The sequence below is a fragment of the Prosopis cineraria genome, unplaced genomic scaffold, assembly GCF_029017545.1.
Source record: "Prosopis cineraria cultivar Desert tree isolate PC_DT_omini unplaced genomic scaffold, ASM2901754v1 PC1627, whole genome shotgun sequence".
Classification (NCBI taxonomy): domain Eukaryota; kingdom Viridiplantae; phylum Streptophyta; class Magnoliopsida; order Fabales; family Fabaceae; genus Prosopis; species Prosopis cineraria.
The window spans coordinates 3,309-26,261 of NW_026556952.1; the positions used below are offsets into that span (position 1 = coordinate 3,309).

A 22,953-nucleotide genomic window follows, 5' to 3' on the forward strand; every position below is an offset into this window, starting at 1 on the left:
GTCCCTCTTTATCATAACCATGTGACTAAAAATACTTATCAATTTGTGGTGGATAAAATGAAGCAGCGACTCTCTAGTTAGAATGCTACTTCTATCTCTTTTGTGGTGGATAAAATGAAGCAGCGACTCTCTAGTTAGAATGCTACTTCTATCTCTTTTACAGGATAGATAACTCTAATAAAGTCTATGTTGAGTGCCATTCTTTTATATTGTATGCAAACAACTCATCTTCTTATGAGTACTTGTGAGGAGATTGATAAATTTTCTCATAGTTTTCTATGGGGTTTGACTGGGGAAAGAAAAAAGATTTATCTTGTTGCATGGGATGAAGTATGTAAACTAAAAAGAAATGGTGGCATTGGATTAAGACATACACAACTTCAAAATAAAGCCTTTATGATGAAAGCGAGATAGGGCCTTATATATAGCAAGAAGGCTTTATAGACTAGAGTCATCATGAGTAAGTACAAACGTGGGAGGGAGTTAATACCACAAGTGAATAGGACTCACCCTAGATCTCAGTTCTGAAAAGGTTTGAGAAAAAATTAGGAGAAAGTCCAAGCTGGGTGGAATTCATGACTAACTATGTGAATAAGGTAGCTGTTAAATGGACACCAAAGAAGCATGGTATATTTACTATTAGACCTGCTTATGATTTTTTGATAGATAGTTATGCTTGCCGTGATCAGATGTGGGCTAAGATTTGGAAACTTTGAGTACTTCAGCGTTGTAGATCTTTCCTTTGGCCTATGAGTCATGACTGTATCCTTATTAATAAGTCTCATTTTGACCATCATTCGAGCATCAACTGTGGTTTTGTTGTTGCCCTGGGGAGGTTGAAGACACTTTGCATGTGATGAGACAGTGTCCTAAAGCTAGGGAAGTATGGATGAAACTGATAAGGGCTTCTCAAAGACAAGCTTTCTTTGCTATGGACTTGCGTGAATGGTGTAAGATGAATCTTAAGATACAGGTGGAAGTTAAAAACTCCAAGTAGTGTGATATGTTTGTTGTTCTGTATTGGGTGATATGGAAGCGTAGAAATGAGAGAGTTTTTTAGGGTCGTAGATCGACATTAGTGATTGTCATTATACAAACTACAGCTATCCTTAATTGCATGAAAAGGGCTAACCTTCGTTTACAAAATACATCTATTCCTAGCATTCATCTAACCATGTAAGCATATGTGAACACTTTGACTATTGATGAGCTTTTTATTTATGTTGATAAGGCTTTTGCAGTTCTTATGGGTGCTAAAGGTTGTAGAGGACTAGTTAAGGATACTAAAGGAAATACCATTGAAGCTTTCATGCTCCAATTAGAGAAAGCCAATAACCTGATGGCGGAACTATGAGCATGTTATATGAGACTTAAACGTGCTTGGGATATCAAAACCAAACATGTAAGACTTCATAGTAACTGTCATGAAGCATTATCTCTGTTAAGAACTACTAATTACGGTCTTCATGAGGATCGAGAGATTATTACAGAGATTCAACAATTACTTCAAAAAGACTGGAAGGTTAATATAATTTGCATTAGAAGGAAGTTCAACATAAAAATTGATTTCTTAGCTAAACATGCCTTATCTCTCCCCACGGGCTTTCACATAGTGGCAATGTGTCGCTTAGGGTTTGGCATCACAAGATCTATACCCACCTTGTCTTGGTCTCTTTCTTCAACAACATCCAAGGTCATAAGTCAAAATAGCTTGAGGAGGAAAAGAGAATAGGAAAGTGAATGGCTGGAGATCATCTATAAAGAAGTAGAGTAAGAAAGGAAGGAAGAAGGAATACTTACATGGATATTTTTTTATTTTTTTAAATGCTATGTAGCTATCAACTAGGTAAAGAAAGTCAAAGTAATAATCAGTTAACGCTACCGGTAGGGTAAAATTACCTTTTTTTGAAAATTTAAAATAAAATTATTCCAACAAAAAATTTAAAATGCCAATGTTCTCAAAGAAAAAATTTTAAATTATTTTTGTTCTTTAACCATTATTTTAATGATAAAGGGGAAATTTGTTGCTTCTTTTTTATCACTCAAAAGCTTGATTCTTTTTTATCACTCAAAAGCATCTCTTTTTTTTGCAATATGCATTGAAAATATGAGCACATGCATATGTAAGTATAATATATATATATATATATATATAAAGCTAACAACAGTGGCTTAAGGTTAGGGTGGGAATAAGCCAAATCCTTAACAAGGACCTATAATTTGACCTACTTCAACCTATTTATTAAATAGACTCAAACCATGTTCAGGCTTTTAATCAAGCCTATTTAGTTAAATAGGACAGGCTTATTTTTTAAAACCTGTCCTGCAAGCCCAACAAGTTGACCTATATATATATATATATATATATATATATATATATATATATATATATTATATAATATATCACAAACACATCAACTTTATCATTTGATTTTTAATCAATCTATTATTTTTTATTTCTAGTTATATTTTCAATCATATTAGACTTATGTATTAATTTTAATGTTGTTACTTTGTTGTTATATTGTATTATAGTTTATAAGTCTTTTCAATTATTATATATTTTAATTGATAAATCAAGTTATATATTGCATATTATAATAATCTTAAAGTATATTTGAGAGGTTTAAAACTAAATAGACTTTTAGGTCGAGCTAGACTTTAAGTAAGTTCAAGCCTGAGTTCTAACAAAAGCCTTATATATGTTTCAAACGAGGCTAAGCTTTTTGATTTATTACACAAGCTTTGACTTAGTTGATTAAAATTTAAATCGACCTGTCCTATTTCTACCTTTACTCAATGCTAATCATTTGATTGGGTGGGAGAAAAAAAAAGGAAAACTAATAAAGAAAATTCTCAAAAATAATTTTGAAAAAAAATACTATCTTTAAAAATTTTCTCCTTATCTTTTTTTCCTTCCCATTTATTTTTATTTAACTTTCTCTCCATCAAAAACCAAACATAAGAGCCAGCCCCTTTGAGGGAAAAAGGGTCATGTGTTTAGTGTGTGTGGGGGTTTTTAGTTTACGTTTAATAAAAATTATTTAGAAATCTAACTATTTGTTGAATTTGACAAAAAGATATTCTACATATAGTTTAAATGTACTTTTAAAGATTACTCAAAATTTTTAGACTTCTAGTTAGTTTGCGTGATATATATTGATGTGTAAATTTTTTTTTTGGGTAATAGTGATGCGTAAATTCTATGAATTATGAGAGAAGGAGGCATATATAGTTTTGAAATGAGTCTTGAAAATAACATGTCGTAAAGATAAATAGCGAATTAAAATGTAGGATATAAGAATATTGTCAACAAAATTAAACTGATAATCCATTGAATCCAAATATCTTGTGGACATATATCGTTCTGAATTGATTTGCCTTATGACCTCTCAATTAACACTTCATGTTCCTCTTCTTGTGCCCTCCTGAGTTTTGCTTGGCTGGAATTATCCGAATTCTCTTTGCCACGCGTACAAAATCCCTATTATATCATAGAAATGCAAATCCTTAATTGTCAAAATCATTAAAACCATCAAAAGTAAAACTTATATCAAGCTTGTAAATAATAAATAACGTGACTAGTTTTAAATTCCGCATATGTATAATTAATGGCTAAATTTTACAGACATCTTAACAAAGGGGGAAAGTATAATAAATTTTGCATTTCTCTTTATATGTAAAGCATCTTAAATTCTTAGTATTAGAAGTTAATAATGTTGAGACAGTTAAGAATTTCAATTTTTACAGGACGGCGCTTAATTAAGTGAGCAGGCATTTTCCAACTTCTAAACCACGTAAACAATAATTTATCCTCGAGATAACGGCATTTTGTTTAGTACTGGTTAGTAGAGGCTGATAATTAATACTCTTTAGAGTTCTATTTATAGAATAAAGAGAGAATTTTTTTTATAAATTTTTTTTATATTTATAAACTACCTTATTAAATTTTCAACATAAACCCTCCCTTCTATTTTCCATTAACTATTAGAAAAAGAAAATATGTTTTTAAATTATATATTTAATAAGAAAAAAATTAAGAACTTGTTAAATTTTAAAACAGAGTTAACAAATTTAAAAATTTTTTAAATTCTAATAAAATATATTAAAAGTGATTTATGAATAGTATCAGAAGAGTTTTAAATATACTCTCTTTTATCCTATTTATAAGATAGAAATAAAAGTTTTTTTATTCTATTTTTAAGTTATATTATTAATTTTTATTACAATTTTTTTACCTTTCATTGAATATTGGAAAGAGAAAATATATTATATATATATATATATATATATTTAATAAGGGCAAAGTGAATAATTTATTAAATTTTTATGTAGAGTTAATAAGTTTAAAATTTTCTTGATTTCTCTAAAATATATTGAAAATATCCTGTAAATAAGATAGGCGAAGTATAAAACAGTAGTTTATTATTCTTTTGGATAAAATCTCTCACATGCTTACTATAATTTGAAAAATGATTAAATGAACACATTACCTCCAAGAACAAAATTATTTGTTTAGTTTAACTAAAATGTTAATCCTTTCAATGTTGGAACTATACTCTACAAATTAAATTGAAATATACTAAATCTAAAAGAAAATAAAGAAGTAATTATTTAATTAAAGCGGAAAGAACCTTACTTCCAGTTGAGGTCGCCGGCGAGAAGCAGATCATTCTCCATATCTTCATAAGCAATAAGGTGACCGGGAATGGCATTGGAAAGATCAAGATTGCGGTCATCGGCCGCCGCCTCCGCCATTCCAGCCGGGTCGACATACATCTGGCGGAGAGCCTTGGCGAGGCTGTGGTAGCTGGCGTGGTGGTGGAGGTTGATTCGGTGGCAGATGGAACGGCCCTCCAAGACCACCGTCACGGCAGGGACAATGGTGGACAGGAGATCGTGGTCGTCAAGGTCAGGGAAGCCATGGAACTTACTGTGAGTGAAGTTGGCAGGCAGGTTAGCAGAGAAAGAAGCCGAAGAAGAAGAAGAAGACGGAGTTACAGAACTACTCATAAGATTATTGTTGTGATGAATGTTTAGCGTCGTTATGTCTTGCTGATAAGTTGATTTCGAGGAGCAAGAGCCTTCTCTGTGCAGATCGAACCTGTTCATGTTTTCTTCTGAGTTTTTTGCGGAAGTAATCGAAAAGGGAATATGGTTGTGGTTTGGTGACTATGGTTTAATTTTAAATATGAAATGATATGTGGGGACTATGGTTTTGGTTAATATATTTATACACACGTTGGGGTCTTGGTGAAAGATCAGACGTGTGTGTGTACAAGCATAATACAAGCTAGAGAAAAATATCAGAAAATCATATTGGTTCTAAATTATTGCCCATTGAGTCAGATTGGCATGATTATTAAGCTTTAATTTCACACCTTAACTACTAATCCATCTACTCCCTCTCATAAGACACTAAGTATGAGTGGATTTGGGAAGTTCGACCTCAACAGGTAAAATTATTTTTAATAACTAATATTAAATAAAGAAAAAAGTGTTATAAATTTAAGTTTTGAGATTTTAAATTAAAACATGACATTTAAAACTTAAATTGACTTGAAATCTTGAAAAGCTTGTTGTTGTCCAAACATTTAAGTTTCAAAATTGTGCTAGCTCTTGTCACAAGATGGGGTTGGCATTGATCCCAACAAGGATTTGGTTGGCCTTCCTTGATTAGAAGTGCAAGGACTAAATATTCAAATAAAATTTAATTTAATAACTAATATAAAATAAAAAAAAGGACTCATGAACTTGAGTTTTAAATTTTTTAGCTAACTCACTAGAATTAAGAAGAAGTGGTTAAGTTATTAATTTTGTTTGAAAATATAATAAACTTTTAATTTACACATATTTAAATAAAAAAATTAAATTCACTTTACATTCTCTCTCATAGTTAATAAATTTAAATATAGTTAATATTGTAAAAATATAATTAATTTTACATCAAGTATTTTATATTAAGAACTGGATGATATTTCTAGAAGGTGCCCTATTATAATATGGACCAAAGGAAATGTGCAATTTAAAACTAAAAAAAAATGTACTCCCTGCTTTATTAAAAAATATAAAGTATCTTTTGAGGGGTTGAATCATAGATGTTAAAAATTATAAAATATTTTTAGTGTTTTAATGTGTAATTAATACACATTTTTCAAAAATTTATCTAATAAATAAATTATTTTATATTTATTTTAAAATAAAATATCTTATTAAATAAAAATAAATATAAAAAAATGGTGTCAATTTGAGAACAATTAGCTGCTTTATTACGAGTAAGATTGGATAAAAAATGTATTAATATTTTGAGAGAGGGAGTATCAAATACCAAAGACTTCTCACTGATATTACTTCTTTTTAAAGGTTGTTTGGCAGGATTTTTTTCATATCAATTAATATTTCATACATACATACATATATCTATATATATATAAAAGAAAATTTCACAAAAAAATTAAATTTTACGCGGCTATTTTCTTTTTTCTTTATGTATGAACCTTTTGTTTTATTATCTAGTTAAATGGGCACCCAGGATTTATTTGTTAAAAATAACGCAGAAGGCAGAAGGTTTGACTTGAACCCCCCCTCCAAACACTGATTTTAAAATTTTTTAAATTTAACGGTCTTTATGTACATGACTAAAAAAAGCAACTAAAAAAATATATATCATATTAAGCAGTAAAATATGTATGAAGAATAAAATAACATCATGCATATTGAAATCAATATCATCGATAAAATCTATAAAATTATAGCAAATGGAGTTATTTACTAATTGCAAATTCAGATTTAAGTCGTCTCATTAACTAAGTTTTCATGTTCCATCTTGTTAATAATTATGACTCTTCTTTGCCGACATACTATCTCACTTCCTTGTATTATTAATGCACAAACACGTCCCCTGCTCATCTTTCTCACTGTACAGGTACTCTCTTATTTTTGTACACAAGAAAAAAAAAATTATGGCACATGGTTTATAAAAATCAGTTAATTATAATAATTATATTTAAAAATAAAAAAAAATTCAAATGTGTTGTGTTAATCAACATAAGTATGTATTAATTATTTTTAATTAATATAAATTATAATAGATGATTTAAAAAGTATGTAATAAATGCTTACTGAAATGAGTGATTTTATTTATATAAAAAGATAAGTAAAAAATAATAATTTTTTTAATAATAAAATATAAAGGGAGTACAACTTATGGACCATTCCAAAGACTTCTTCACTATTTTTTCTGGTCCAAAAAACTGACTGACTTACTATTTATAGCTCATGAATGCTCGTTCTCCTTGTTAACGAAAGTCAAAACTACATTATCAACTGCATTATGTTTTAACTTTCCACTGGTTTACATTTTCTTCTCATTCTTTGTACAAATGTGGAAGTAATTATCTGATAATTACAAAAAATTTCAACTGCTTATGAGAGTCAAGCCCCTCGGATCAACAAGGTCCAATCAATTGGTTGTGGAGGACACAATAGTTTTCCTTAATGTGAAAAAGTGGGTTGGGGATGTTTGCTTGTGAGAGAAAAAGATGGTGGTTTTGTTAATAGTTTATTTTTCTCGAGAATAACAATCAACTGATTATTTAAAAAAGAACTCGGAAATTCACAGAAGTGTACTTATCTAGAGTGGGCCTCGTTTTGAAGATGCAATTGAAAATAAATTTTGCCTAGGGATGGCCGTTTATTTATCTACATTTAATGCGTGAAGAAAAAGCAAGCTGTCCCTTCTGCGTTGCTTGTAAGATTGAGAAAAAGAGGATTTTTTATTTTATTTCATGATAGTTACTTTTTTTATTTTTTTAAAAAATATTACTTTTAATTCTTACATTTTACTTAAATTTTAATATATATTTTTATATTTTTTTAACATTTTAAATCCATACATATTTTTTCACTATAACATTAGTTTTTATATTTTTTTTAAAAAATATTAATATGGCATAAATAGTATTAATATGCTAACATATTAATTTTATACTTATATGTCAAACTAACATTGACATAGAAATTTTTAATGAGCAAAATTTTAAAAAAACTTATTCCCTCCGTTCTAAATTATATAATACCTTTGAAGGAATTTTTCTATCATAAAATATAAGATATTTTTAATAAATTAAAGTTTTATTAAATGTATCAATTTTAATATTATCCTTTCTCTCTTTATAATTAATTTTCTTCCTTTCTCTTTTTAATATATTAAATGATGGGTATTTTCAAAAGTTTATACTTTTATTTTGAAAAAATAAAATTGTTAAATATATTTAATAAGATTTATTAATTTATGAAATTTTGTCTAAAAGTATTTTATAATTTAGGATGGAAGGAGTATATTAAATGAAATCAAAAGGCTGACCTAAATTTTTTAAGTGATAAGCAAAACACATGAATTTCATGTAGGCTTTTTCTTTATAAATTTTTGCTTATTTAAAATTCTATATTAGTACTAGTTTGACACGTAAGCACAAAATTGACAATTTTAATTGATATATTAGCACTGTTGATACTGTTTGTGTCACATTAATATCCCTTTAAAAATATAGATATTAATGTTGTAAACAAAAAAAAAAAAGATATGGAACATCCAAAAAAATATAGAGATTTACAATAAAATTTAAGTAAAATTTAGGAATCAAAAGTAATATTTTTCCTTTTACTTTTTGTTATATGTTTGAAAAAGAATGTAGGCTATTAACATATGTATATTTACTAAAGATAAAGTTAAACACTTATTAAAATTTTAGACTAAAGGAAAGAGTTTTAAAAACATGGTTGATTTCAGAGAAATATTTTAGAGATGATTTGTAAATGAGACGAAAGAAAGTATATATCACTACAAATTATTACTCTACATCAAGGTACGTAAAACCGAACCGGTTATTAAACCGGTCATGGCACTGGGTCACGGGTTAGTGGTTCAATCAGGGTTGAACCGGGGGTTGAACCGGTGGCAAACCGGTCATGATTAAAATAATACAATTTAAATAAAAAGACATTAATTATAAAAACATTCAACCAAATCCAACCACTCAAAAGTCTAACAATAATAAAATACTATATTTTTGGACTTAGCATGCTCTATCTCTAATTTTTTATTTTTTGACTTTAATTTTACTTTTTTTTGTTATTTTTTTCCGAACTCAGAGCTCTGAAAAATTAAAAATGAAAAAAAAAATTAAAAACGACGTCGTTTTGGGGTAAAAGCCTGAAAAAATATTAACCCGGTTAACCCAGTCAACCCACCGGGTTATCCGGGTTATACCGGGTTGAACCCGGGTTGACCGGGTTATACCGGTTCACTCCCTCACCGGGTTAAGTGCAAACCCAGACCGGACAGGGGACCGGTTCACCGGTTTCCGGGTTGACCCGGCCGGTCCGGTCCGGTTTTCAATACCATGCTCTACATAGATACCCCTTCACTCAAAAACATAAGGTCAATTTATAAGTTTCGATTTGATTTTTCTTGGCGCCAATTGTTAAGGGCTAGACCGAAATGAAGCAAGCCACGTCGGCACGTCCCCAACACGCATGGAGAGGCTTATGATTCGCGTGCACTTTCAGGCCCCCTCTACATGGAGATTTGTAAACCGATTCTCAAGTCATTAAGTTTTGATTTGATTCTAAATGTAAGTTTCAGATCCCCCTTGCTTCATACATTAAATTTATAATTTGTTTCTTGTAATACTCGGGACACTTTTATCTCTGCCTCGTAAATTTTAATTATTAAATGACACGAGTGTTCCTGGAAAAATATCACAAATTTTTAACATATTAATTATTCTCTCCAGTCCTTTATATTTATAAAATAAAGGGAGAAAGTTTTTTATCTTTTTTTATAAGACATGACATTAATTTTTAACATAAGCTTTCCATTTTACCCCCATTAAACATTGTAAGAGAAATTATACTTTATTATATTTAATGATAATAAAGTTAGAAACTTGTCAAAATTTTGCCCAAAAAGAAACTTGTTAAATTTTTAAAGAGTTTTCAATGAGTTTTATATTGTGCTAGGCTTATAAGAGAAAATGTGAGGAGAAAAAAAATAAAAAGATGTAATTTTCTCTTCCCATTCTTGACTGAACGAGGGAAAATAGAAGAAATTAAAATTTTGATTTCACACGAACAATAATAACATTATTATTTGTAGAAAAATATTTATATATAATAATATTTAATATTTTAAATATTATTTACATAATTTTTATTATATATTATTGATTAAATAAAAATATAATTGAAAATTATTTTCTTTGATGATAGCAAAAAAGAAAATAGTTGTCCAATTTTAATTGTTATTTCTTAAATTATTAAATATATAATAATCCAATTTTAAAGTGGAAGGGAAATTAGGATCAAAATGGAGCGAGACAATAGGCAAGAAATGAAAAGATTCATAAATAAATTTAAAAATTGAGTTTTTTTTAATCTTTTCTTTTTGAAGAGAAAAGTTGCCGGTCAAAAAATAAAAATATATGAATTTCACCTTTTTTTTTAACCATTTTTCCTTCTATCGTATTTCTCTCCCTTCAGGCAAACAAGAGAAAATGCCATTTTTTCCACACTTTTCACTTCCCTTACTTTTATCTCATACCAAGAACAGTATTCAGATTAGTTTGAATAGAGGAAAAAGTGGGAAAAAAAAAATAAGAATGAGAGAAAATTTTTAAAAATAGCAATGTTTTATTACTTCTAGGAGTCGTCTCTCATAATTTTCTTTCTTCTATGTCTTTCTTTCCATCCAAACAAGAGTTAATGTTTTTTTTTTAAATTTTAATAAATAATTAATATGTTAAAAATAATTTATAAATAGGATAACAGAATAATAAATTTACTTACTTTTCTTGGCTTTGGCCTCAATGAACTAGGTAAGAGAATATTGTATTAAAGAAGTGGGATGAACAAAGGTGAAGACAACCTTGAAAGTCGAAGTGAGGCAGGGCGCTGCGGTCGCCGGAAGGTTTGGTGCTTTTGACGAATCCCAAGTCACTGTGTTTCTTCTATGTTTTCTCACTTATTTGCTTCCTCATTGAATTCATCTTTGCTGTAAAACGACATTCAAAATCCACACAATCACAATCACGAGTCACGAATTAAAAGTAACAAGAGCATTTAGCAAGTTGTGTATTCCTTTTATCTTAAATTATAAAATATTTTAAAATAAAATTTTATATATCAACAAATTTTATTAAATATGTTTAACAATCTTGTTTTTTTAAAATAAAAATATAAAATTTTAAAAATATCTATATTTTAATATATTAAAAATAAAAGAGATATAAATTAATTATAAAGAGAGAAAAAATAATATTAAAATTAATTTATTTAATAAAATCTTAATCTATTTATTTAATAAAATCTTAATCTATTTAAAATGTCATATTTTTTAAAATAAAAAATTCTTTTAAAAGTATCCCAATGCCCTTGAAATTTAGGGCTCGTTTAGTTTTTCTGTGTTTTACATTTGAAAAGTAAAATTTTACTTTTAGTATGCTAGAAGTTATTTGAATAAAATATTTTATAAAAAAGCACATTATAAAAATATATTTAAATAATAACTGAAAGTAAATTTGAGAAATGTAATTATTTAAAATTTTAAAAAATAAAATATTATTTGACCATATTATTTAAGTTTAATCTCTTATTCTTTTATTTAAAAAATAGTTAATTTATTAAAAATATAATTATTATTTCAATAATAATAATTAGGTATCAAATTTTTAGCATTATAAATTGAGTAATTAATTATGTTAATTTTTAGTATTAATGTATAATAATAATTACAAATCTTTATCACATTTTCTAAATTTATAAATTAAAAAAGTATAAATAATTAGAGATCAAATTTTTAACATTATAGATCAAATTTTATGTTATTTAAAATATTTATCATATTTTTTAAATATTTTAAATATATTATATTTATATAATAAAAATTAAAAATCATCATAAATTAATATCTTTTTTGATAATTATACATTTAAAAGTATATTTCAACATCATAATCTAAACAATTTTTGGTACACTAAACTGATTTTTAAAAAATATATTTAAATATAAATTTTATTATAACAGCTAATTTTTATTAAATTAATTTTTGTTAAATAAAATTTTATCAAATAAATTTTTAATAAATTGAAAATTAAACACGCACTTAATGAACTGTTTTTGCCATCCTCTGTACGCGCGCGCGAGAGATTAATATTTCGAAAAGGAATTCCAGAAACGTGCGAGTTTGGCAAACTCGTTTGGTCTCGAATGTGCGTTGGCACTGAGCAGTTGATAATTTCAATGTAGCAATTTTCAAGGATTAATTACAATTATTGGTTGCATTTTATTGACCTTTTAGTATTTATATCTATCATCCCATTATATTTTTATTTTTTTTCATTTTAAATTAAAAGATATTTTTAAATAAAATTTTATATATCAATAAATTTCATTAAATATACTTAATAACTTTATTTTTTAAAAATAAAAATATAAATTTTTAAAAGTATCTTTTATTTAATATATTAAAAAAAAATAATGAAGAGAGTACTTTATATTTAATATATTTAAAAGTATCTTATAATTTGAGATATGAAAAGTACTTTATACTATATTTTTTTTACACATTTAGTCAACAATAATTAGGCAAGATTTTATGGCCTATACATTACAGAAAGATTTTTTAGTTTTTAATATAACATATTTGATAGGATATTAATTATACTTTTTTAATATTATTATTATTAAAATTCGTTGACTATGAAAGAGAATAGGGGTAAATTGAAAATTTATTCCATTTTCAGGTAAAATACAATTTAACCGTTTTTCATTAGTTTTGATGAGGTAGGATATTTTATAAAAGGGATTGGAGGGAATATAAAATAAAGAAAGTGTTAAAAAACAAGTAAATCTTAACTCAAAATTTTAATATACCAATAGGTGATCTTTTCACTTATTAGTATGAAAAATTTGGATCAATCTGCCTGGTTCTTATTAATATCAAGTTCATTATTTTTGCATCATTAATGGCTATTCTTATTAATAGATTTCAACGTAGAAATGAGTCCTCAATTAATAAATAATGCAACAAATTTCTTTAGTTTGTCAAATTAGTTGGTTAAATATAGTGGCCGGTTCCAAAGTCATTAAATGGTTCCTAGTTGGTTAAATGCTGTTAATCAAGTTAAAATAATAGTTTTCTATTCTTTCAATAGGTCTTGCTAGCACGTATGCATGAAATTTTTTACTATATCTGTTAAACAATGCTAACATCCCAAAATAAATGGCGTTTCTTCTGTGATATTATAACATCTCTTTCTCTCTGCTTTGCAATATGCTCCATCAGTAAAAAATGAAAAAAAAATCTCATCCAAGGCCGTGTGAAAAAGTGCTAGGGCCTAAGATAAAATTATTTTGAGAGGCCTAGTGTATTCATATTTTTTATTTGACATTTTTACCATTCTAATTCTAAAGGTTATAACAAATTTTATTAAAAAAAATCATAATTTCATATAAAAAGTAATATAAACAGTAAAAGTGTAATAAATACACCTGAAGTGGCTGCCACCTTAAATCTATGATTAATGTTTTTGTTTTAATTTCAATTAGATAGCAAGCTGAAAATTCCAATGAGAAGAAATTATTTGGCAAATGAGTGACAACGTAACAAGTTTGAACACTAGAGTAACATTTTCCTTTAAGAAGAAAATGATGATAGCATTAGTTATTTTGAAAGGGAGGGAGAGATGAAAATTGTTAGTTGCCAACAAAATGATCCCCATCCATTATATATAGTGGCAGTATGCTAATGTTACCTCTCTAAATGACTAATTGATTTTGGGAAATGAGAATGATAGAGACAGTGAAATGCAGAACAATGAATTCTTAATGAAAAGATGTAATTAATAGTAATACTTAACAGTAAAAATAATGATCAGAATTATATAGAGCATGAGCAAATTTTTTGAGGCCAAAAGCAATTGCCTCATTTGCCTGACAATAGACACACGGCTTTGATCTCATCCTGGCTAGAAGGCTAATAATTTAAAAATATTAAATCAAAACAGTCAGTTTTTAAAAGTATTTGATATTTAACTGGTCATTCATATAATTTTCATGACTTATAATAAATAATAAACCGATGTAATATATAAAGAAATTTGCGGTAATTACAAGGGGATGCGATGCTTTTTTGTCTCAGAACCTTTTGGAGGCTCATACGATACGAAAACATGAAGAAAACTGGAACTGAATTACATTATCATGTATGAAAGTGACAAAGAGGAAAAAAAAAAAGAATTTTTATTAAAATAACGAAAAAAGAATTATAAAGTTAGCTCCTGTGAAAAAGCAGCAAGCTCAAAATCCCTTTTAAGGATCCCAGATTCACTCCTTCAAGCTTCGTCTCAAAACCCATGTCTGTATGATCACCACACATCACGTAAATACCTTCCAGTCATTTGCAGATCCTTCACAAAGCTCTCAGCCTTGGAACCTTCCAGAGAACCCTGAAATTCACAAGCCAAAAGAACCTGCTTAGCTACTGACTCAGTCATTCAGCATGCCCCTCTGGTCCCTATCACAAGACACCTTTAACTTTGTCTGAAAATAGAATAAACTTCCAATTTTACTCTTATTTAAATGATTCTTTTTTTTTTTTTGCATTACATTCTTCCTAATAGTTGATGAGTTTAAATAGAGATAATATTGAAAAAAACATAGTTAATATCCCCATCAAGTGCTTTTATTAAATATCAAATAGTTTTTCTAGAAGGCATCCTATAATAAGGACTAGAGAAAGTATTTCGCAATGCATAACACTGTGAGTACAAGGCTTGAGGAGCATTCATAAGAAGGATATCCGAATCTGCACAAACTATCCAAGGAAAAAAACTTATATGGCACATATTAAGAAAGAAGACTTGTATTATGTGGCAAATACTGATTGGTTAATCTCGATCAAATTCAAGAATGCTTTATAAGTTTTTCAACTTCAGTTCAGCATTTATTCCTATAAGCATATACCTGCTCTTGAGCAATTATGTGAAGAGTGCGGTGTACATCCTTAGCCATGCCTTTGGCATCACCACAAACATAAACATAAGCTCCTTGAGATAGCATGTTCCAAATATCTGAAGCCTGAATGCAATGAAGTATTGATTTAAAGACTGGTTTGAAAAACATGTGAAGTTTGAGAAAAATGTGCAGGGCCAAGAGAGACTTACCTTCTCCATCATTTTATGCTGCACATATTCCTTGGTGGGTCCCTCACGAGAGAAGGCAACAACCAGCTCAGAAAGTGAACCGCTGTCAACAAAGTGGCTCAACTCGTCTTCATAGATGAAGTCCTATAAAGAATGAGGAACACAATATAAATTGGAACTTTTTATGTTTAATGTAGTCGTAAATTCAAGAAGAGAGTAACCCAAAAAAGTGTGATTGTATATCAGGTTCACGTTCCTTCTTTACATCTATTATTTCTGTTCTCTCCATAGAAGGGACATTATAGAAGATTCCAATTGTGGCAATGCCACAAAAATTTATAAAAGCATGAAGAAGGACTGAAGATAACTTACCATTTTCCTGTTGCGGCAACCAAAGAATAAAACAGATGGGCCGAGTTCCACTCCGTCTTGTTTCAGGGCTAATCTTTCCTGCAAGAAACCCCTGAAAGGAGCGAATCCGGTACCAGGACCAATCATGACTATAGGCACTTTAGAATCTGCAGGGAGCCTGAAATTGGACTGCCTAACGAATATTGGAGCCCAACTGCAGTTCTGGCTTTCCTCCAATGGCACTGAGTTCTGAACAACAAACAAGAAAACCATGTTAAGAATCCTAGACGATATTTCACAGTACAAATTCCAGAGAAACGTTCATGGGAAACAAAGTTCAGTTTATTATAGTAATAGAAAGTCATATAGTTTTCATCGAAAAAAAGAAAAGAAAGAAAGTTATATAGTGAGAGGACTTTACAATAGCAAATTTCAAGTGGTCTTAAACAAGAAAGTTACAAATCCAGAGGACTTTATAACAAAGTTCAGTTTATTATATTAATAGAAAGTTATATAGTTTTCGTCGAACAAAAAAACGAGAAAGTTATATATTGAGAGGACTTTACAATAGCAAATTTCAAGTGGCCTTAATCAGGGAAGCTGGTAAAATACCAGTACCTTTATCCAAGTTGAAGCAACTCCCTTATGCATCCTTCCAGTGGGCATTTTATCATAAACTAATGCACAGGTCACATGAATTCTGGATGAAGCCATCCTGTGGATAATTTTTGCATATGGTTAGCAGTAAGCACAACTCACTGTTTCCGGAAAAAAAACATAAAACACAAAGTTTAGTTCCCCCTTTAGCTTGTTGTAGTAGAATGCATCATCTATTAAGTGATTATTTTGAAATGTATGGACTAGTTGATTTCCCTTCATGTCCAGAGACCTACATGTGGACAAATGCCCATGTAATTGTAGCATACAGAAACTAACCTAGGAGAAGATGAAATTGAATAATATCTTGGCTGCAGGCGAGGAGCAACTGCTGCAAAAAAGACACCAAGTTGGGGCTTGGCAGAAGGAAATTCAGCCATGACCTCGAGGAGACTTCTTTGGCTTGCAATCACCCACTTTGCATATTCATCCTGCACAGGCAAAGACCAGAATAACATCCAAATTAGAATTAGAAATATAAGCACATTAAGCTAATTCAACCGATACAAAATATTACAACCTTTCCTGATGGAGAGGCAAGATGTTTAAGTCGATCAGCTTCAGATGGATCAGAAGCATGGGCAGCTAAGGCGAGTAAGGCAGACTGGAAGGCATAAGTAGAGTTATTAGTTAGTAATGTACAAGTATGAGTCTCAATAAGAGAAAAGTGGCATAAGGTGTAATCAATTGTGCATCAAACTCAAAACAAGCACCTTTTTGGGTGAACTCAAAAGATCTGCATATCGAGCCAGCGCTGTTCTTAAAGTGCAGGGAGGGAATGAAGGTGGCAGGGAGCCATTAAGTGGTGTCCCATCTTCTTCAGTAGTATGGATGGAAAAATAGGTATCTGGTGACAGACCTAGTAATCCTAATGCTTCTTCCACAGTTTCAGATAAATTCTCAGAGTAAACACCCACATGATCCCCTGTTTCATATCTATGAAACAACAAATGCACAAGAACATGAATCAGTACAATGAGTATAAGCAGTGTTTTTATAGATTATATTTTGCACACAGATACTTGCCTAATTCCAGTGCCAGAAATGTCAAATTCTAGATGAGTGCAAGAACGATCTGATGCAGGAGTATGAAGCTCCCTTCTCACAGCCACATTTGCTCTTCATGGAGAGTAAGTAATACATATCAGCTTAAATTTATATACAACTCCAAGTTACAACTGAAAAAGTCTACTCTAACATTTACCTGCATGGATGTTGAGCATCAACAACAGCATGACCATTTGCATTATGACTGATCTCAGAAGGTACATTTGCTGGATTGTGAATCACAACCCGATATTCCAATATAGCAGCAGCATAAGGGGTAGATAAAGTTTTACCATCCTCTTTCCCAAGCAACTGATCCAATTCTGGCCAGACCAATTCTTTCCTGCAATAACAGAAATTATTAAGGAAGAAGGACGTTTCTTAAATATTTGCAAAGAAATAGATTTCCACTTTAACATACTCAAATAAACCAAACATTTCAATACCATGCATTGAAGTCATCCTCTATGCATTTATCATCATCTCCAAGACCTAATGAGACAAGACGCTTCCCACCTGAAATTGCAAAATTCAAGTCAGATTGGTGGTCGTATTTAAAAATGAGAATGAAAAAACAGTACTAACAAGTTAATAATACTAGACTAAAATGCCAGAAAGTACATATGTTTCATCCACCTAAAAAAAAAAAAAAAATATATGTTTCATCCAAATGACCAATTGACCATCCTTGTAGAAGTCACAAAATTAATGAAAGTTAAATAATTCCCAGACAAATTTCTCAAGCAGCAAAAGGAATCAAGAGATACCTTGCTCACCAAGCTTCTCATCTATCACCTTCGCCACCTGTAAAAATGTACATAAGCATGAAACCAAGATGTTAGCAATGGCATGTTTGGAAAGCGAAGCAGAACGGAACTTGAAAATACGAGTTAATCCCAAACCTTGTTGAAATGTTCATACTGTCTATTCCCAAGGCCAAACACACCATATTGAAGATTTTGAAGCCATTCTCCCTTATCTTGTACCTAAAATTCCAGCAACAAAATCAAGATTTAATTTAAACTTATTGCAACTAATGACCCATCCATTCGAGTAACAAATTCAATTCAAACTTACCTCTGCAAACCATTTATAAAATCTTGCGGCATTGTCCGTTGGTTCACCATCCCCATATCTGCAACATCTCCAACAGGTTTAATTCCCAACAGTAGAAAGCAGCAACAAACCATTTGAAGAGAAAGGAAAACTTACGTAGCCAAGAAAAAAAGTGCCAATTTCTCGTTTTTCAACTTCTCCTCAAACTCGTCATCATCGCCGGCATAATCATCCTGCTCATCACCATGACCCGAACATAAGCATCAACACATGCAAACACACCAAAAAGACCAATAACAAGAAGAAAACATTTTGAATCACAGAAAGCATATAGTACCAAATCAACAACTTTAAACGTCGCCTTCTCGTATCGTGCTTTTGCTTCATTCACTAGTGCCTGCCCATAACACAAGTTTTAGCACAATCCAACTGAAAACTCCAAAAATATAGCCCATACTCACGCGCGCAATTTAGTAAGCCTACCTTGGCAAACCCTTCAGCGGTACCAGTTTGAGTGCCAAAGAAGACGGTGACCTTTGTCTTACCATCATCGACCTCCGCCTTCGGGGCCGCAACCTCCAACGGTCTGAGTGGCACGACGGGCCTCGACTTTGAACTGTGGGATCTCCGCCACATCAGAAAGACCACACACCCGATCAAAACCGCTATGGAAGTGGTCAGCACCATCTCGTAGTTCCGTTTCTGCAATAGCATCGAAACCAGGTCGTTGGAGGTGTCTAGCTTACCGTCGATGATGGCCGAGATGATATCCATAGCACTAGGTTCCATGGTCCTTGAAAGAAACACAGGAGACAATATATGATCAATGGAGCAGGAAGAGTTTGGGAATATGGGTGAAACGCGAATCCTAGAAGAATGAAGAAGAAGAAGAGAGGGGGGTTGACAAAACTACGGAAATGGGAGTGAATTGGAGGTTTATAAAGAGAATCGAAGTTTACATATTTGACTATTGAGAGGTAAAAGAGCGCAACAAAACAACGCCTGCCAAACCAGACTAGTCAAACCACCAAACGACGCGCCTTTTAACCCTTGCTTTTATCTTTTTATGTCCCACCTTCCCCTTTCTCTACTCTGTATCAGAAAATGAAATGATTGAATCCTGATTGAATTGAAAGTATCAAAACTTGGAAAAAAAAGTTTGAAGTTTCAATATTTTTCATGATTCATTGCATTTTTTATATTTCAAAAGCAGGGTCAACCAGTGCTTCTGTGTTCCATAGATGAAAATTTGAAGAGAAGTTTCTCCGTTTTGATGGAGAGTCAACCGCTAATCCTAATTTTTCAGGAATCTAAAAGAGGATATAACTTAATTATTTTTCCGTTACATGCTCGTAACTTAACAATGAATTGTACAATGCATGAATGACGTGATTGTTAATAAATACCCAATATGATTAAAAGAACTTAACTTACCAACTACTATCCTTAATGCGTTTGAAAACGAAATATAACGAGAAATGAGAGCTGAAAGAATGGAAGGGGGAGAAAAAAAGTTTCGTGGAGGGATAGTACCCACATACAGTCACCCCAGAATAATTATACTTGTAAGAAAATCTTGTCGTAATATTTTTTTTAAAAAATTATTACAATTAAATTGTTTACTGTTTATAAATTTATTTATAAATTTAAGATCCAAAGTGCATAATTTGTGGCTAGTTATTAATAAAATTTTAACACAGTAATTCATTGAACCGAAAAATGCATTCATTGTTCTGTCTCATCTTTACATGGATTTATTCCAAGTAGTAGCAACTAGTAATAGTAATAGTAATAATAATAATAATAATTAAAATACTACCTTAAAAGAGAGAGAAAAGAAAAATGGAGGAAAAACTGGCTGAAGGAAAAAAAACGTGAAGAATGTAATTTTTTTTGAAAAAATTTAAAATGTTTTTGTTTTGGAAAGTCGATCATTTTTTAATATTTTTAACCTCTAGGAATTAGTATATTTAATTGATCAAATTATAAGTGTCTATTGAAACAAACTAAATTACAGAAATCTAATTTAAAATTAAAAAAACTAGAAGAACTTGTATGTTGATTTTTTCTAAAATAAAAAAAATAAGGGGGTTTTGGCGTCATGACCTGGGCACTTTAATTGACAAAGCAAATAATTTATGTTTGGTCATTTGTCAATTACTTTACTGTTGTATAAGTATTCAATGAATTAATGTTTGTGGATACGTGGAACAGTTGAAATAAGTGGAAAAGATGTATGTAACGTAGATGAATTATTTGCATTCAGTGAATCTCAGTGCCACTGGCAAGGTAATAAAAATTTGGACAAAAATTCTCACATATATTCTAGATACTAAATAAATAAATAGCCATTCACGGTTTGAAAAGAGGACGCCGAAATGGGAAAGTTAATAATAATAATAATAATAATAATAATAATAATAATAATAATAATAATAATTAATGAAATTGTCAAAATGATGTGAACGATTATTTTATTTAGAAGTCAAAACAAAGGAATGTTGTGCATGTAGGTGTTGTGGGTCGATTCATTTGCACTACTTTATACAAAATAGAAATTGACAAAATTTCAATTTGGCGTGTTTTCCTCAGCCTACCTCAGCACTGACCTTCTCATTAGTATTAGGGGGGAAAATATGATCGCGCCTGATTTAACTTTCTATGTATTTTTTAAACCTCGTTTCATGATCAGCATTTCACAAAAGCTTAAAAAAAAAGAAAAAAAGAAAAAAGAGGAACCCCCTATTGTAGTGCCAGGTGTAAGAAGATGCAGAGAACTTGTAAAGAAAGTTGTATTAACATTCAAATTTTTTTAGTAGAAAATGCTTCATTAAAATCAAAAGATCAGTGCTACTGCTGGGAATACATCAATCTTAAACATTTCTCATCTCCTCCTCCTCTTGCTTTAAACATTCAAATTTTGGAACCACCAGATGCTTAATTTAACTTATAAGAGAGCTATATCATTTTAATTGGAAGTTGTTTTTCATAGGTGTTGTATTTGAACAACAAAATCAGAAGTATCAGAAATGTCGAATCTCAAAAATAACTATAGGGTCCCAACTTTCTGCATTAATTCATCCAAATGCAAAAACAAAAAGAGATTAGTGTAAAAAATGTGTTTTTATTATTGAAAAAATATGGTACAAAGTGGCAATGATCACATCTTATGAACTAAAAATAAATCTAAGCCAGATATGGAGTACAAGGGTAATTTGGTGTAAGCTATGGTTGCTTCTAATGGTAATTACTAAAATTATTTGAAGCAAGCAATTATTGGTTTTTTTTTAATTAACAAATCAACCACCCATTACCCTATGATGATATTTGAAGATGTGGTAAGTTTGATCAATATGTTCTGAAAACTTTTCTCTCAAGAGCTCTCCTCTCTCAGTAAACAACGTTATTTATTGTGAAATTAAATCTCAAGTTTATCCCTTTTAGTCCTAGATTCTCGCGTGATAGAAGAGAAGTTTTATCATTATTTGAGATATGTTTTTTGTGGGTCAAAAATAAAAACTGGGTCTAACAGTCAACTCATTTAAGTTCATATTTATATGAATTTGAGCTTTAAAAAATAATATTTTTTTTTAAAAAAATTAGCCTTTGAAGCCTTGCCCTGAAAAGCCTTAAAAAAACAAATTTGGGATTGGGACAGCTTCTTTAGACTTCTTGCTATTTTACCTCTAAAAAATAAAATATTTTTAATTTTAAAATTAAATTTAAATTTTAGAATATGCATTTATATTTTAAAATTATAATGTTATCATTTATTTTAATTTTTTGAAAATTATAATTTGTATTTTGAAAATATGAAATATTATATTTGAAAATTGTAATTTTTAAAATTCAAAAAAATAAAAGAAATAATAAAAAAGGTTTACAAGTCTGATTCTAACCTTTTAAATAATGGTTGAGTTTTAAAAAATAATTGATTTTAGGGATAATTAGTTTTATGAACTTGAGCTTTCACGGTTCCATTTTTCTATAATCCATAATCCTTCATGATTGAACATAGATTTTTACCATTTGAATATTGAAAGAGAAATAAGAGTAAAGGAAAAGCAAAAGAGAAAAAGAGTAGGACACACATTTTTCTTTCCTAGATTTTCTCTTTAGAAATGTAATAATTTTAGAAAGAGAATATGATTTCCAAAATTATATATCCTAGACGCTGCAACAATCTAGGCTTGAAGCCATAATTTTTTTATTTGAGCAGTCATTCTTCTTTCATTTTTTTTAATCCAAAGATAAAGAAATAATTTGTTTTCTATTCGCTTTTCATTTTTCTTTATTTTTTAAAGCTATGTTAAGCCGCCTTTTGTTTCAACTTACAGTGTTTGGTGACATTATCATGAATCTGTACTGCACATTCATTTGCAGTGCCATCTTCATTTAAAAGCACCTCAACAATAAAAACTTCAAGTGTCAATTACTAAACCAGCATGTGCACATGGGCCTTCACTATTCTCACCTTCAACAAAATCTTAAACCGCACTTCATACACCTAATTAAAACAGAAAGATTACCCCAAACACAACACAAACTCACAATTAACCATAATCTTGAATAATCATGGCTTATTAATTGGACTCAAGATTGAGGGCATTACAAACGCATTACTTGGAAGATACATGGA

The 22,953-nt window shown here is 29.9% G+C and overlaps 2 protein-coding genes across 2 annotated transcripts; both read right to left on the reverse strand.

Annotated features, from left to right (window-relative positions):
- Positions 1 to 3,339: 3,339 nt before the first annotated feature.
- On the reverse strand, positions 3,340 to 5,112 carry LOC129300513 (auxin-responsive protein IAA33-like). The gene is made up of 2 exons (XM_054939083.1): positions 4,640 to 5,112; positions 3,340 to 3,484 (listed from the first exon to the last, which is right to left on the reverse strand). Exons 1-2 carry the CDS (start codon positions 5,110 to 5,112, stop codon positions 3,397 to 3,399), a joined length of 561 nt encoding a protein of 186 aa, XP_054795058.1. The 3' UTR covers positions 3,340 to 3,396.
- Positions 5,113 to 14,101: 8,989 nt separating this feature from the next.
- On the reverse strand, positions 14,102 to 22,703 carry LOC129300514 (NADPH--cytochrome P450 reductase 2-like). The gene is made up of 18 exons (XM_054939084.1): positions 22,650 to 22,703; positions 18,798 to 19,223; positions 18,652 to 18,711; positions 18,471 to 18,547; positions 18,336 to 18,393; positions 18,161 to 18,244; positions 18,026 to 18,062; positions 17,705 to 17,774; positions 17,416 to 17,601; positions 17,238 to 17,330; positions 16,925 to 17,147; positions 16,732 to 16,815; positions 16,491 to 16,642; positions 16,173 to 16,269; positions 15,576 to 15,803; positions 15,225 to 15,347; positions 15,025 to 15,138; positions 14,102 to 14,507 (listed from the first exon to the last, which is right to left on the reverse strand). Exons 1-18 carry the CDS (start codon positions 22,701 to 22,703, stop codon positions 14,427 to 14,429), a joined length of 2,247 nt encoding a protein of 748 aa, XP_054795059.1. The 3' UTR covers positions 14,102 to 14,426.
- Between the last annotated feature and the right edge of the window lie 250 nt (positions 22,704 to 22,953).